Source organism: Neopsephotus bourkii, unplaced genomic scaffold (assembly GCF_033783945.1).
Source record: "Neopsephotus bourkii isolate Nb327-2 ecotype Australia unplaced genomic scaffold, CSIRO-AGI_Nbou_v1 NB_908, whole genome shotgun sequence".
Taxonomy (NCBI): domain Eukaryota; kingdom Metazoa; phylum Chordata; class Aves; order Psittaciformes; family Psittacidae; genus Neopsephotus; species Neopsephotus bourkii.
In genome coordinates, this window is record NW_026901402.1 from 273,238 (window position 1) to 287,690 (window position 14,453).

The 14,453-nt window shown below is 38.1% G+C and overlaps 1 protein-coding gene across 25 annotated transcripts in view; it reads right to left on the reverse strand.

The window, feature by feature from the left end:
• Nucleotides 1–446: 446 nt before the first annotated feature.
• The window catches only part of DLGAP2 (DLG associated protein 2), a 462,107-nt gene continuing 448,100 nt past the window's right edge, over nt 447–14,453 (reverse strand). For 23 of the 25 annotated variants that reach the window (XM_061357586.1, XM_061357582.1, XM_061357584.1 and 20 more), the window contains 4 exons: nt 10,944–11,035; nt 6,368–6,520; nt 5,534–5,551; nt 447–4,048 (listed from right to left, as the gene is read on the reverse strand). In XM_061357586.1, coding sequence (XP_061213570.1) covers nt 3,830–4,048; nt 5,534–5,551; nt 6,368–6,520; nt 10,944–11,035 — 482 coding nt within the window. In that variant the 3' untranslated portion in view covers nt 447–3,829. The remainder of the gene's footprint in view (nt 4,049–5,533; nt 5,552–6,367; nt 6,521–10,943; nt 11,036–14,453) is intronic. The other 2 variants (XM_061357604.1, XM_061357581.1) reach the window with 1 other exon arrangement.

Consider the following 14,453-nt stretch of genomic DNA (forward strand, 5'->3'; position numbering starts at 1 on the left):
TCATGGCACATCATAATATAGCAGTTACTTCTTTTCCTTGCAAAACCACCCCAAGACTGAACAATCCCTCACTTCATAGTAGACGCAGTGCTGAAGAAGATGAAACTGGAGTACTAATTTACTGATACAGCAGGACATGGGCTTATTTTAAAACAAATAATTTCCATTATATGAGGTGTATTTTATACATATATATGAAATCCACACACTTTCCTATGCACGCTTTAATTCCTTCCTGATTGCTCTCAAATCTATCATAGTGACAAGGTTTAAGCATGAATTAAAATGTCAGGTTTTGGTATTAAACTGTACAACATTATTAGTCTCTGCACGCTGCCAAAGGCCATTCTAATCAGGTCAACATGAAATAACAAACCACTTCATAATGTACTTCACCAATTTACAAAGAATTTTAAATCCAAAAAAATACACAAAGCAAAAATAAGTATGGTGAATATCAACAGTTTTACCAGTCAGGTCTTTTTCTTTATTAAAATTTTCATAATTCTGTTTATTATACTTGTGTTTTACAAGTGATGAAGAAATGATCAAAGACTTTCTATACTTTTTATCTGTGAAAATATGTATCAGTCCAACTAGTATTTAATTAAACACTGGACTATTTTGTTATATCCAGGTGTTCTGTGTGGGTCTACACCAAGAAGTCTCTTTAGTAGAAAGCATTCCACTTTCTATCTTTGCGCTTATTTTTACGTTCCTCCTATGCTGGTTCTGTAAATGAATTATATTTTTATGATGTGTGGTCAGATTACAATTGATCTGTTTATACATTTATTAGGATACCACGTGCTGTGTTTCTCATGTCAGGGACTGAAGCAATTTGACTTTGATTTATTTGCAACACAAGTATGATAAGCATAATGTTATTTTTCTAAACTAACCAGATGTACAACATGTAAATCGAAATGGCTTATTTGCCTTTAATGATAGAATGTTACCTGTACAACAATTTAATATATTGCACTTTGAAATGTAGCATGCACAGATAACATCAGATTTTTCAGTAGGCATCTAGTTTACATTTGATTCTTTTTTTTTCTTTGGGGGCGACAAAGGCGGAACCAACAGAAATCAAAGATATGCAAAGCTTGTATTGAGCATCCTCCCATAATGGCATGGGAAATGTAAAATACAGGGCTGGCATCATTCATGAAGGCCTGTTTTTGCCAGAGAACATCCAATAAAATTTCAACATATAAAAAACCTTATCAAAATAAGGAGTTACACGGACTGCCCCAAGGCAGCATTATTAGGTCAGCTGGGATCTAAGCTTACCTGTAATCTGTTATTTTTACCATTTGTCTTTATAAAGTCTGATTAGTGGCAGGATCAAATACAGCTTGTCTTAATCACAAGACCCAGTGCTGTAAGTGGGGATTTTCAAGTGAGTAAGTCAAGTGTGATTTCTCCTTGAATTGTACAGGAAAATTAGACAATATCTATCAGCTGCCATATAGATATATACGTATAGGGGTGTGTGTGTCTATTTTAAATTTCTTAAATCCAGGAAAGACACTGGCTTTAGTTTTGTGTGGATATTCCTACTTAGAAGCTCCACTTTGAATAAGACATCGATTTCCAAGAAAAAAGATGCCAATGTCTGCAGGTACATTTGTAGTTAAACTAGTACATCAAATACAGGAAGCAGCATCGATATTGTACACTACCTAGGATTCAGCTCTTTCCTTAATAGAAAATGCCTTGAAAACAGGAGGGATGGGAAATAAAATGTTTTCATCCATAGAAGAATATCTCAGGGATTTCTATTTTTTTCTTTTTTTTTCTTTTTTTTCCTTTTTTTTTTTTTTTTTTTTTTTTTGCATTTTGGAAGGATATACATTCGTCTTGGTTTTTGCTTCCAAATATAGTTTAAGGCTATTTGGTAAAGTATATACCAGATATCAGGCTCGATTTACAGGGTTTTCTCCTCACAGAAACTTCTCAAAACTTCGTCTCTACAAATTCATATCTTGAAGCTAAACATGCCTTATCAGCTGTGCTCCAAAGACAGAACTCATGCTTAATACTACACACTGTAGGAAAAAAGAGAAGGAAAAAGAAAAAATTAAACAAAACAAACCAAAACAGATTTGAATCAATGTCAGATCTGCATAACCTACAATACTTCATGTTTTCAGTCATCCATCAGGCTGCAGGGTGCATGGGATTCATATTTAAAGTGCTCATCAGGTGAAGAACCAAAGTGCTTGAGTATAATTAAATAGCTGTTCTGCTTATGGCTAAATACATTGCATTTGTTAAAGCAGAAAAACAGGGGATGTGGTAGTTGGGGCTGTCTGTCTCACTGGGTTTGAACTGTTTTGACCCAAAGTGGTGCTCAGTAGGATTCAAACCTTGGAATTGGGGGCTGTGGGATTCTCGTCTTATTGCGTCTTCACCTGAAGACTTCTAAGTGCTGGGTTGCTCAGTTGGCTGTGGAAGGTAGGTGAAGTGGAATAATTCTATCTTAATTTGTTTTAAATTAAAGCCTTCTACCTGTGGCAGTTACCACTTCTCTCTTCTGACAATGTGAGGCTTGAAAATATATGATTTTTCCTATATTCCATAACTGGAAATCACTTATCTCTTCAACCACATTTTTTATTTTTTATGTCTGAAGCAAGCAAGAAGCTTCTTCTTGCCATAAATGATACTGCATAGAAAAATAGTTCTAAAAAAAAATACAACTGTAAACCACAGTTCACCTTTACCTTAACATAACCATTTAAACTTAGATATACTTACCACTTACATTCATATTTCTTAAACTGTTTACAACATCACAACTGGCATTTTAAACAAGCAAGATTTTTTTTTTCTTTTTTTTTTCTCAAGGATACCCTGGAAACTCAATTGATAGAACATTGTGAGCATTTGAAATATTCCATGTAGCACAGCTCTTGAAATGAAAGAGAGAACGTTTATAAAATAAAGGTTAACACGGAAAAGAACTGTTAAAAATGCAATGAGTGTTCCGAAGGAGCGAGTATAACTTTTTCTTTACACACCTTGCTACAGAAGATCTAACTTTTTAAGGCTTCCGTTTTCCTTTCACCCATCACTCAAGTCCTCTTGCATTATAAACTTGCTTAGGTTTCAGAGTGTCGTTATACTGCTAACAGCAAACGTTTCTCAGTGGGCATTCCCACCACCACCAGACTTGTATGCTTCTTGGTTTCTGATGAACTTTGGAGTTTTAGTGGCTGGATATCCCTGTTCATCTCCAGAAACTTGACATGACATGAGAGGCCTAATGTTATTCTGCAGTAACAAAGACGAGAAGTGTGGCAGAGCACATGGGTAAATATGTTAGCTGGGTTCTAGGAAAAGAAACTGGAGGTCAGAGAGATAAATGGGTTCTTTCTTTCCTGCTCTTTACATTTGTAGCACCTTCTACTTGGATTAGCTAATGCCTCTAGTGAATGGTGAGATGCACCCATTTATAGTTTGTTATTCTTATCCCTAATTATCACACATTTTATAAAAATATAAATAACAAAAAAGTAAGCTGGGTTCCATCTCAAGAGGTGTTTCTTGTTGTCCTCTGAGAATATATTGGATAAGTCAGGTCTCGACAAGCCCTATCCATTGTAGCTGATTGTAAGTCAGACAATAAATACAAAAAGAAGTCGTTCTTGCGGTGAGCTCAGCAAATTCTGAGGAAATCAAAAGCATTCCACTGTGCTTATGGCACAAAGAACACAACAGCAAGGGCATATTTAGTGGAGAGAATGAGACAAAAATTACCAGGTAAGTGACAAACTGTACAAGCATTTGTTTAAAAAAGGAACTCTGCAGCATTCTGTCTTTAAAGCCGGGTTTGAGCCTCTGGGATATATATCTCGATGCTGTCTGCACGCTCTGTGGCTGAATTCTGCCGGAAAGAGGCTGCTCTCTTAGCAGCCATTAGCCGTCTTCTAGCTTCTTGTCGCTGTCTGTCCGGTAGGTCCAGAGATTTTTCTCTTGTGATAGGGAATTTTCCTTTTGGGGGCTTCTTTGGTACAGGAGGAGGAACTTTTCTTTCTTCCTGCAACAGGGTATTAAAACTGAGGGTGAACTGTGTGCAGAAGGTACTGTCAGTAGAGCATGCAAATCAAAGACATGAAATGCAAAATACTGGCTACATACATCAAGCATGCTCAAGTTGTGCTCTCCAATCAGCTGACTAATAGGTTACATGAACAGCTACCTACACTAGGGACACTGGCAACACCCTATTGTTTCAGCAGCCATCACAAATTCTGCAGTCCTGTGCCTTCTAAAAGACTTCTTCTACTGGCCTTGCAGGTATCCGGCACATGCAATCTACATACCTCCCTTTCACATGAATTTGTTTAATTTTAGCTGACACATTATTACATCCATTATAAACAGAAACACACACTGGCTCTCCAATAAGAATTCAGCGCATCTGTGTGGTCTGATCAAATGAAAAGACTAAGATTAGCAGGACAGCATGTTTAATTAAATTAATCATACTGAGTTTAGGCTCAGCTGGATATGAGATAGCAGCTGTGTATTAGTTTAGTCTCCTCCATGAATTTCTGAATGGAAACATGTAACCACCAGCCAGAGAAGGAACATTGGGCTAATTGTTCTGCTTGCCAGCCTGGACCATTTAAAAGAAAATTATAGTGAACAATTATCAAATTATAAAGTGAGAGTCAGTAGATTTTGATACCAAAGCAGCTGTAAATTGCTCTGTAGATTTTAAATGAAAAATTGTTTTGAAGTATGAAATTGATATTTTACTCCATTTAGACTGAAATATGAAATAAGAGCCTTGAAAAAGATAACGTAGAATCACACGTAGAATCATGCAATAGTTTTCATTGGAAGGGACGTCTGGAGGTGATCTTATACAACCTGCATTCAAAACCCACTTGAAATTAGATGCAACTTTGAAGTTAAAGCAGGTTTTTCAACGTTATATTTAATACTGGACTGAGTATCTCCGAAGATGGAGACTCCACAACTTCACGTGTATAGTACTGTTATTATGATCGATTGCTCTATCACTTCTTAAAGGAATAGCAATAGTACAGAGTATGGGCTGTTCCTTATGGAGAACACAGTTAATTTGATGCACAGCAGGATTCAAATAATACAAAAATTGGACTGATTCACCTATGGTTTACACTGTTCAGTGTTTGGTCTTTTTTTATTTATTTTATTTTAAACTAATTCTGAGTCTATTGCCAAAATGCTTTAGCTAAGTCTAAATAACTAATGTTATTTAAGAACAGAGTTCTACAGTCTCATCTCAACAGGAGCAGTGCAGTAGCCTAAGATGCTATTCCCCATGACAGCCATCTCTTCCAGCATTAATTTTCTTTGTTTCCTGTTTTCAGACAGGAACATAACGGCTCCATTCCTGCTGTCCCATCATTTTTTTTGCTTTTTTTCCCCCCTTCTCTTCTAGTAATTTTCCTCTTAGGAACATCACTGTTGCTGTCACTATAATAATTTCTTACTTCCAGTTGTCACTAGTAAGCAAGAGTTGCAAACTCACCATCCACCAACCCGTTGGCTGAAAATTAAAATCCAAGAGGAGCATGAAGAAATGAAAGAGTTGTCAAAATGCCTCCTAATTCCTCCCAAACCAAACAAGTATTCACCTGAGGCCAACAGTACTGACTGAAACCAAATGCTGTCTTCATCTGACTGATAAAATAATCAGGAAGGATAGTGGGATAATCAAGGTGAGGGGCTGAGCTCTAGAAAGGGGGGAGGCAGTTTCAGAATTACATTGCTTTTGTGGGCAATATGCCACCTTTGGTTTGTAAGCATTGTGGCTGGGGTGTCTCCCAGGTGGTGGAGTTTTAGGGCAAATGTGCAGGCATGACTCTGGCCCCCAGCCTTTGTGGGCCAAGACTTAGTATGACTTTGCTGTTTTGTCACATGCGTTTAACTCAGTCCTGTTCTAGTATCAGTTGTGTCGTGCAGGCAGGATTAAACACTGTAGTGCTCAGATTTGGGCTGCCCCAAATGTAGAACAGTGCTGAGTTTACCTTGATTGGATTTTTGGGATGTTGTCCTCAGTCTGAATTAATCAGGACATATTTAAGTTCTAGTCTTTAGAACGCAAATCTAAGTAATTTGAACAAAAGTGTTACGGAGTAAAATAAATTAGCAAAATCCATTTTATTTGTTATACAATTCAGCTCATCGTTGTTAAAAAGAGAAAAACCCTCACATCTGATGAAGTTTTCCATGTATAAATCAGGCCATACCAATTAGATACTTTCTGGAGTTAGAAATCTATTGTATTCACTGTTGTATTTAAGACAAGGAGACTGCAGGACTACAAATGGGGAGTAAATGGTATTGTCCATGGTCTGCTTACCTTCCTTTCAGGTGATTCTATTATTTTCCATTCATTGAGTTTCAAATGGTGCAGTTCATCAAACTTCATGCTGACGTCTTCAATTGAGAGCTGCAATAAGTCCCAGAAACCTGCTAGGTCCTGGGAAGTTGGCCTCGGCATGGCACTCGGGTCCTGTCACAAAGGAGACAATCTGAATAAACCAGAAGGCTTTAAACAATGTGCTTTGAGGCAGCAAAGGCATCACGCCAGATTACATTGCTACAATACTGTTCAGTGCTAAGTCTATATGCACTTTACAGCCTGGAGCTGTGACTGGAAAGTTGTGCCTCCTACACAGCCCAAAAATGAATGAGTTGGATGTCTTACGCTAGCATTCCTGACTCCATGCAGCACGGGAAGCTCCTTAGCACCATATGCTCTGCTGACCTGCATTCCTAAATAGGAGCAAGCTGACAGCCTCTGCCCGCTGATTATTAAAGGGAAAGGGAAGATGGTTCATATTCTAGACAGCCTGAAATTTTTCTGGTTAAAAATTGCATTCATGGTAGCTGACCAGAAGGCAAAATAATGCCACGAAGAAGTAGTCAGCTTATGCTGAATTCAATGTTTACATTGGTTTGCATTTTCAAATGTATACATAAGGCATGGAATTTTTATGGGGGATGGTAGACTTTTGTTCTCCAGAGAGTCGAATCATGCTCAGGCACTGGGAAGCACTACACACAGGTAGTGCAATTAAGTGGCGCTATGTGCACAAGACTTAATGGAACAGCGGTGGTAACAAATAGCAAGGTGAACCTCCATTTGACCACTAACCTGGTATCAGTTCTGGATAAAAAAGGCAATTTTGTATGCAGACTCTTAACCCTGTGCTCTGTATTGGTACTTGTTCAAGAAGACAGCTTTGTCATTTTAATGAAATAGGGCTTAACTGGTAAACACCTCTGTGAAGATGATGGAGAAATGTCTCTTCCCTTTCAGTGCAGAATGGAGCCATTAAAGTGTCTACAGAATGGATGGAGTCAAAATCAGGCCAAAGGGACTCTGTATTTCCCCTTTTCTGGGTGAAAGCTGTAACAACTATTTTACTATGTTAGAAACACTGGTGTTATTGCTGAAGCAAGGTTCTGTGCCCCATCTTTCACAAATCTAGTGGACAAAGAAGCATTTTAGATAATCAGCACAACTTCACATAGTTGCCTAAAACCTGGGAGGTAAGTCAGCATTTCTGTTGAATTCCTCCCTTGAATATAAGGGTCTTAAACTAAGACTTGCAACTCAGACTTGGGTTTGCAGATGCCACTGTGGGAGCTGAGTACTTTGGAGCTGGGCACTACAACATGAAGTGTGACCTATACCTAAACCCTTTCAGGAATCTGGGCCAAGAAGCAGGCTAAAAACCTATCCACTTAGAAGTCTTCTTCGCTAGAAGAATGGCTCCTTAGGAAGCTTCAGGGACTCAGCAGACCTGTCCATAAAGATTATAACAGACTTCTGGGAAACATGATACATCTCTAGATTAGTGTTCCTCAAAACCAACTTACTTGGGTAGATCCCAATTTGGTCCAAAACCATTTAAAATTTATGTCAGTCTATTAGTTACTCTACAGAGGTCAACATCTCAGACTTCAGGAATCAACTTCCTGTGTGAAATCTGCCAGGATGGTCCCATAGCAATGTATCTTACATTGCAATCTGTTCTCTCCAGCCTGGTCTTCTCATTTCCTCTTCCCGGTTTCCTCTAAACAGCCATAAAATTATGCCACACATTGAAATGTCATTGCCTTCTGAATCAAGGCTAATTGGTTTCCTGTATCTCTGTTCCCCCCACTCTGCTCATTGTATTTGGGAAGATCGCAGCCTCCAGCGTGGCTGCTTGCAGAGCAGTGTGTCATGCACTGCATGGACACAAGAGGGCTGCCTCCTGCTGCTGTCTCATGGATCCGCAGACCATGGATAAACGCTGGCACAAACGATTACTGTTACAGCTAAGTAAGTTTTGAAAAGATTGGCTTAAACCAGTTCCTTCTCAGAAGCTGCTAATTTATTTGTACCTTCTTTGTAATTCAGCTCTGCAGCCCTTCTTCTGAAGGAAGCCTAAAGCACTTAAAGCCTAGCAGTACCTAGCAGGTGCTTGAGCTGCTCTGTTTTTCCCCAGAACCATGACATATTGAGTGATGATCTCACGAGCTGAGCAGGATCTGTGCTGACTAGAGTGTATGGAGGAGGATATGTAAAATTAAAAACAGGGTGTTACAAGAGATAATGTGAATAATGCAGAAGGGAGCAGTTATTAATCAGTGGGTTTTTTTTCTCCAGCAGTTAGTGGAACAGGAGATAGCCAGCCAGATTCTTAAAACCAACTTCATCAAAGCTTATATTTCTATGGATTTACCCTAAGTGAAAATCTTTGGTAAGAGATCTTAACCCAGAACATAATCAAATGTGTCACTTGAAGATCCCATGACTCTTTAGAAAAAGTCCATAGGTGATGGGTGAGTTTCCTGATTAAATTTCAGTATATTCCTCTTCCTGAACTACTGCTGCATTTTGAATTGGCATAAGTAAACACCATTGTTCTTTGTCCTACTTTTATGCTTATTGCTGTTGAACAGTGTTAGAGAAACTGCTGCGTGGTAGCTGTGTAAGTGCTACATGTTTTCAAATGGGGAAAAGGTGCTGTCTGGCAGCTCTAGTGTGGGGCAGAGATGCTGCCTTAGGAGCATATTTAAAGCCTGCTGTGGATACTCACTAAGTGACTATTTAACAACAAACTCAGCTGCTAGGCATAGGAAGAAAAGCCTCAAAACATGAACGAGATAAAAGTCTAGTTCTGCAGTTGCTGCTTTCTGCAGAGCCCATTGCTGATTTAATGAAGCTAAGAAATATTCAGAGCCTACATGTTCAGAGAAGGATAAAGCTGCTGTTACAGAGTTCAGAGGTTTATTATCCAAATAAGAATGAGAGAGATAAAATCTTGCCAGTTTTTTGGCCATGTTGTCTGCAAAGCTGTAGATTTTTCGATGTGCTCCTATTGCTTTTGCAGTAATGAATTGTTCTTGCTTTGAAACCTCTGACAGCCGTGCTGAGCAGGAGCTGCCCTTGTTATTACAGTAATGCTCTTGAGCACAAGTGCTGGACCCACTTGAAGATAAATGAAGTGGAGTGGAGGTTAGGCTCTCCAAATCTTAGTTTGCATAGCTTAATCAATCAGATAATGGAGGGCACTTTGAAATTTGTGGTGAGAAACTTTTAGACATTGATGAAGATTTCCTCCTTTCGCTGTGAAACAAATGACTAGATAGGGAGCAGACATGATGTATTTCACATTTCAAATGTGGTCATCTGCTGCTTGCCTGACTTTGCATATTTCCTCTGTCATTCTGTAACAGCTATTAAAATTCTTGTTTTGACAGAGTCTTTGAAGTGGATAATTGGATTCTGTCCTAATGAGGACCATATATCTTACCATTTTCTATCAGCGAGTAGGACATTTTTGGCATGACTTTCTCAGTAATATTTGATTGCATTTTCAGGAATTCTGGATGTTTAATTTTATGGATGGAAAGTAACAAGTAGGTTTAGGAAGAATTAACGCTTTGCCTTAAGAAGTTATGTGGCAAATACTAGCATGTAAAGAAATGTATCTAACCAGACATAGAGGTCATGTCTTCTATCATGCACACAACAGAATTCAGCTCTTTTAATACATAATGATGTAAGGGCAGTCAAAAGATGAAAGTTACACTTGATTTCCAAGTGAGCCAAAGAAAGGTGCTCTACCACTAGCTGTAGTTAGATGAATTACGTTCTTCTGTTTATTAGTATCATCGTGCCACGAGTGTATCACTGATGTCTGCTGTCATATTAATGAAGATAACATTTAGAATTGAATTAGTCTCTAATGAACTTCAAGAACAATAGCAGTTAACTCTCACAAGCAATAGACTGCATCTCTTCCTTTAGCCCTAGGATATCTTATGTATAATTGGCAATGCAAATTATGAAACCCAATTTTATTAACATTATCTATATTCCTGTTTCCAAGATCAGTCCTATTTTCAGATAGGTAGAAAGCTGGAACATGCATTCTTCCCTAATTTGCTATTTTACTGTTCTTCACTTACTGCAGTGCTAAAATTTTCTCCTTTGTTACCAGAAATACAGCTACTATTTTAGGTACTGCAAAAATAAGCCACAATATTATGTCTCAGAAAATTTGCATTTGTTCCTTTCTCTTTTTTTTTATTTTTTTTTTATTTTTAATAAAGGCAGAAAAATGTAACTGACAAAGCAGCCAGGCTGAAATTCTGAAATTACGTGTTTGTTTTGGAAATATATATATAAAAATATCCTAACAACATACTTTAAATTAAAAAAAAACCCCAAAACAACAACAAAAAAAGAAGCAGTAAGACAAAACTTGAGACATGAAAATGACATTTCAGAATGCTACTGTTTGGGTACACTATATGTGTTTTTGTTGTTGCCTTTGATGTAAAAATAATAAATTCTAAAATTTAGTTTATTCTGTGGAATATCGGTGGATGAATAGCATTAAACTCTTCAAGAATGGCCAGACATGGTGACTTACCAGATTTTGCTGACAAAGCCAATAAAATTGCTGGAATTTCTGAGACATGAGGAGCTGAGCACTTCCAACAGCACTGCGGATCTTACCTAGGACTAAGCATACAGACAAATTATTACCAATAAGTGTCTTTTGGCAGTAAATGCAAAATGCAGCTCAAAAAATATGTAAACTACTATTTATTTTATAAGGGAAGTAGATACTTGTTTTTGTTGCTTGCTATTATATATGTAAAATACTTCTGAAAAAGATGGAGATATAGGAAAGCTCTTATTCTTTGGAAAAAGATAATGATATAAGAAAGGCACCTTACTCTCTGGCAATAATAAATGATATATTAATGTCAGAAGAGCTAAGACTGTATTTGCTTAAGGAAGCAGAAAAGGGAGTATAGACAGATTCCTGAAGTGAGCACACATTCATGTTTTTTAGAACAACCTTAAATTTCAAAGTAAATTACATCCCCTGCCCCTCCATTTACATTTGCTCATGTAAACTGAAATCAGTTGAAATAGTCTTGCCTCAAGAATCAGTTAGATGCCTGTTCCCTCCAATGTCAAAATGTGCTTTACATGTGCTTTAGATCTTCTAGTTCTGTAGTCACAAGTGACTTCACTCAGTTGTGTGGATGACCCCTGGGTGAGCTCTGTTCTGGGGGTGGGGTTAATATGTAACATAAGATATTCCTGCCACAAGGATGAGTTCCTTAGAGGAATCACGTCTCTAAAACATGTCTTGGTACCCCCATCAGGAGTTACAGGTTGCCTATCCAGGGAAATACACAAAGTCCTAAGCATAGGAGCTTCCAACAAAGTAGGACACAAATGAGTGCTCCAGGTCTTTGCTGGATCATGATCAGACCCCACAGTACTTTGAGCTTTCCCTACTGTCAGTGAACTTGCAATTTACAGTGTGCCTAAGCATTGGAGAAAGGGACAAAATTCATTTTACTTGATTTTTCTTCCAAGAGTCATCTGTCTAAATCAACATTTCCGGGTGCTCTATGACCAGCAATGCAAGCTCATCAGCTCCTCCATGTTAGGCACTAACTTTTAGATGAGCTGAGTCTCTTACTGGAGATGCCCGTTTCATTCTATTGGCTGGAGTGCCTAAGGGGAGTGGCTTATCCCTAGGAATCTAACTCCTCCTAGACTCCCACGTTTGCTGGGATAAATACCATACTTTCGTAGGTAGCAATATAACTTTCCTACACTTCCTTCCTACATGTTCTTTCTTACACTTCCTTTCTTCCACATCCATCTGTAAGCTGAAAAAAGCAAAATTTTAAAAAGCATTATAAGCTGGGGTTTCAATGGAAAATTGATTTTATCTGGAGAACTTCCAGATCTTTAAACAATGCTTAGGGTAAAGACTGAGAGAGGCAGAGGTAGGGGTGAGACAGGAATTACTCTGACATCTTTTAATTTAATTGGAAGAAAATAAATTGATAATTGAAACAGGATGCAGAGGGTGGAATGAAGATACAGATAACACAGCAGAATAGATATGCAGCCTGTGATACAGGAAACATTAAACTCTGGCAGGGCTTTACATTTTGTTGTTATTTAGAATAAGTATGGGAGGGGACTGAATGGCGTGTGGAAACAGTAGTTCTGTTAGAGGTATTAAGTTTTTATTTTGTTTTTCTCTAAACTAGTGAAACGTCTGCTTAACCAGAGGTAGCAGCAGGAGATAAGCTTTAGGCACAGAAGTTTTGAGCTCAAGTTCTGTAGAAACACACAGCCCCTGTAACTTTCAAAACACGTGTTAATATGTAGAGCTGTGGTTCTCAAACTCTATTCCATTTTCTGGTAGAAAAACTGTACAGCTGCACTGCATAATTAAATTAAACAGCAGTATGCCTAAGTCATCAGTCCCATGTGTCACCTGCTTGTGAAAGGGTTAAGTTGTTCAGGCCTGAGTGAGTAATTCACTGAGGTTTGGTTTTGCTTTGCTTTGCTGGACAACTGGAATAAAGCATTTTAATTGGTTTTTGATCACCAAACCCCTCATCTTCTTCTACAGAGTTATTGGTATATGGAAAGCAATGTTTTGGGTGTTAAAACCTAAACAAACATGCACAAATCTAAATAATAATAATAATAATAATAATAATAAATGTTTAATTCAATCTGAAACAAATTGCTTTAATTTGGTTTTTAGCATTTTTAATAAAGGCACAGACTTAAGTGGCAAATAGCCTTGTATTCCACTTTCCCCTTGGTGCTCTGTAGCTCAGGACATAAAACGAACTCCCAGCGTGGGGTCTGAGTCCCTTCTTTGCCAGGATGGGGAATTGTCCTGTAGCAGGTCCTTGACATTGCCTGTTCCACACTGTGTTCAGCTGTTCACTGGGCAGAAATAGAGTGAGGATGATTCTATAGGCTGATGATTGTAGTGCTTGTTCCAGAGTGAGTAAAGTTCATTTTTAGTATCCTCCACTGAATTTTATAGTCCATAGCTCAAATGCATAGCCTGAGTAAAAGTCAGTGGTTTTTGCCCAACTGCAGAAAAGTTGATCGTGACAGAATTTTTTGTGAATCTCACAGTTACCCCAACACCCATATTAAATAACCCTTTGCTTTAGCTTCATTATCCTGAAGGATAATGTCAACAAACCCTGGTGATTTAAAGCCCAGTCAGACCAGATGAGACTTAGACTGGCAATGCAGCATCTCGGTGTGATCATAGAATCATGAAATCGTAGAACATTTAGGGTTGGAAAGGAGCTTAAGATCATCTAGTTCCAACCCCCCTGCCATGGGCAGGGACACCTCACACTAAACCATGTCACCCAAGGCTCTGTCCAGCCTGGCCTTGAATACCGCCAGGTGAGTGATACACATCAGCTGGGGATGTAAGAGTAGGTCTGGGCTACTTGCATGTGTCACTGAGTCACAGCAGTGAATACACATATGTAATTACAGCCCGACCATTTACTAAAGATCTTTTTCCATTTCAATAAGTAAATCAGATGTAATAAAACATAGAAGTTACAATCTCTCATATTCATGCTACTCTGCTTTGCTGTAATTAAATTGAAGTATTAAAACACTTCAACTCATAATCTTTAGCACAATGTTAATAGACAGCCAAAGCCTTGTTATTAATTTCATGCATTGGGGAATTATTCTGATGAGTGCAGATTGATTATCTCCATGAAAGAATGATGAATGTTAGAGGCTAGAGAGATTGAGATGTTTGGTAATGCCTAGAAGAATTTGCTTATAAATAAATGAGGATAAAATCTACCAACACACACAAATATATATAATTTTCATATAATCCATATCCTCCCTCCATTAAGATAATGTCGTATTTATTTGAATGTGAGGAGAGTCACACAACAATCATTCTGCTCCCTGCAGCGTATGAAGCACTCCATTTTTGTTGTGTGGTCCTGTATGGCTTCTACTCTGAAGACATACAAAACCCTGCTTGTGACTCCAGTAGAAGCAGACTCAGGATTTATATGCAGCATAGAGATTTTGTAAATTGCCTGTATGCAACATG